This window comes from Rhincodon typus, chromosome 47 (genome assembly GCF_021869965.1).
Source record: "Rhincodon typus isolate 14 chromosome 47, sRhiTyp1.1, whole genome shotgun sequence".
Classification (NCBI taxonomy): domain Eukaryota; kingdom Metazoa; phylum Chordata; class Chondrichthyes; order Orectolobiformes; family Rhincodontidae; genus Rhincodon; species Rhincodon typus.
Genome location: NC_063378.1, coordinates 7,296,732 through 7,298,022, shown reverse-complemented (window position 1 = coordinate 7,298,022; position 1,291 = coordinate 7,296,732). Strand labels below are relative to the sequence as shown.

The window sequence follows — 1,291 nt, the reverse complement described above, 5'->3', positions numbered from 1 at the left end:
GCCCCTACACCCCCTCCCTATCACTGTCACCTCCTCCAGCCCCTACACCCCTCCTCCGGCCCCTACGCCCCTCCCTCTCTCTGTAACCTCCTCCAGCCCCTACACCCCTCCCTATCTCTGTAACCTCCTCCAGCCCCTACACCCCTCCCTATCTCTGTAACCCCCTCCAGCCCCTACACCCCTCCCTATCTCTATAACCTCTTCCTGCCCCTACACCCCTCCCTATCTCTGTCACCTCCTCTAGCCCCTAAACCCCCTATCTAGCCGTGTCACCTCCTCTAGCCCCTACACCCCCTCCCTATCTATGTAACCTCCTTCAGCCCCTCCACCCCTCCCTATCTCTGCAACCTTCTCCAGCCCCTACACCCCCTCGCTATCTCTGTAACCTCCTCCAGCCCCTCCACCCCTCCCTATCTCTGTAACCTCCTCCAGCCCTTACACCCCTCCCTATCTCCATCACCTCTACCAGCCTCTAAATGCCTCCATATTTCAGCGAGTGGGGTGGTGGGGTGGAGAATGTGTGACTGACTTCCACAGGAATTGGGGTTGGGGGGTAGAATGTGGAAGTCGCTCCCGCAGGGGGGAGGGAATGTGGGACCCTCTTTCACGGGGAGTGGTCGAGGTGAATCATGTCAATGTATTGAGGGGCGGAATGTTGGATAAACGAGCGAGGGAGTGAGGGTGCAAGGGAGAGAGGGAGCAAGGTGTTGTGGGGGAGATAAAGTGGTGGTATATGGACAGACAGCAGCAGGAAGCCGATGGCCTGAGTGGACTCTCTCTGTGCCCTTCCCTGGTCTGTCACAGACTGTTGGAGGTGTTGACAATTGGGACGGTCCAGGCGTCACGCGAATGCAGAGGGCTTACCTGCAAAGAAGGTGAGAAACATTGCCACCCAGCCTAGGATGTAGGACCAGGAGAATCGCCAGTCCCCAAACCGCTTGCCAAGGAAGTTAACAGTTACTCCCGTGTAGACAGCCATCGCGATGAGCAGCAGGAACACTGAGCGGCCAGAGGGAGGGAGAGAGAGAGAGGGAGGGAGAAAAGGGGGGCGGGGAAGGGAGAGAAAGACAACGAGACGGAGAGAGAGAGGGGGAGAAAAGAGGGGCGGGGAAGGGAGAGAAAGACAGTGAGAGAGAGAGGGAGACAGACAGAGAGAGAGAGAGACAGAGAGAGATAAAGGGAAACAGAGAGAGGGAGAGACAGCGAAAGAGAGAGGGGGAGGGAGAGAGAGAGGGGGAGGGAGGGAGGGAGAGAGAGAGGGGGAGGGAGAGGGGGAGGGAGGGAGAGGGAG

The 1,291-nt window shown here is 58.5% G+C and overlaps 1 protein-coding gene across 1 annotated transcript in view; it reads right to left on the bottom strand.

Moving 5' to 3' along the window:
• LOC109923932 (lens fiber membrane intrinsic protein-like) overlaps positions 1–1,291 on the bottom strand; it is an 8,341-nt gene that overhangs the window by 1,399 nt on the left and 5,651 nt on the right. Inside the window, exon 3 of the mRNA XM_048620586.1 lies at positions 865–999. Within this exon, the coding sequence (XP_048476543.1) occupies positions 865–999 (135 nt within the window). The remainder of the gene's footprint in view (positions 1–864; positions 1,000–1,291) is intronic.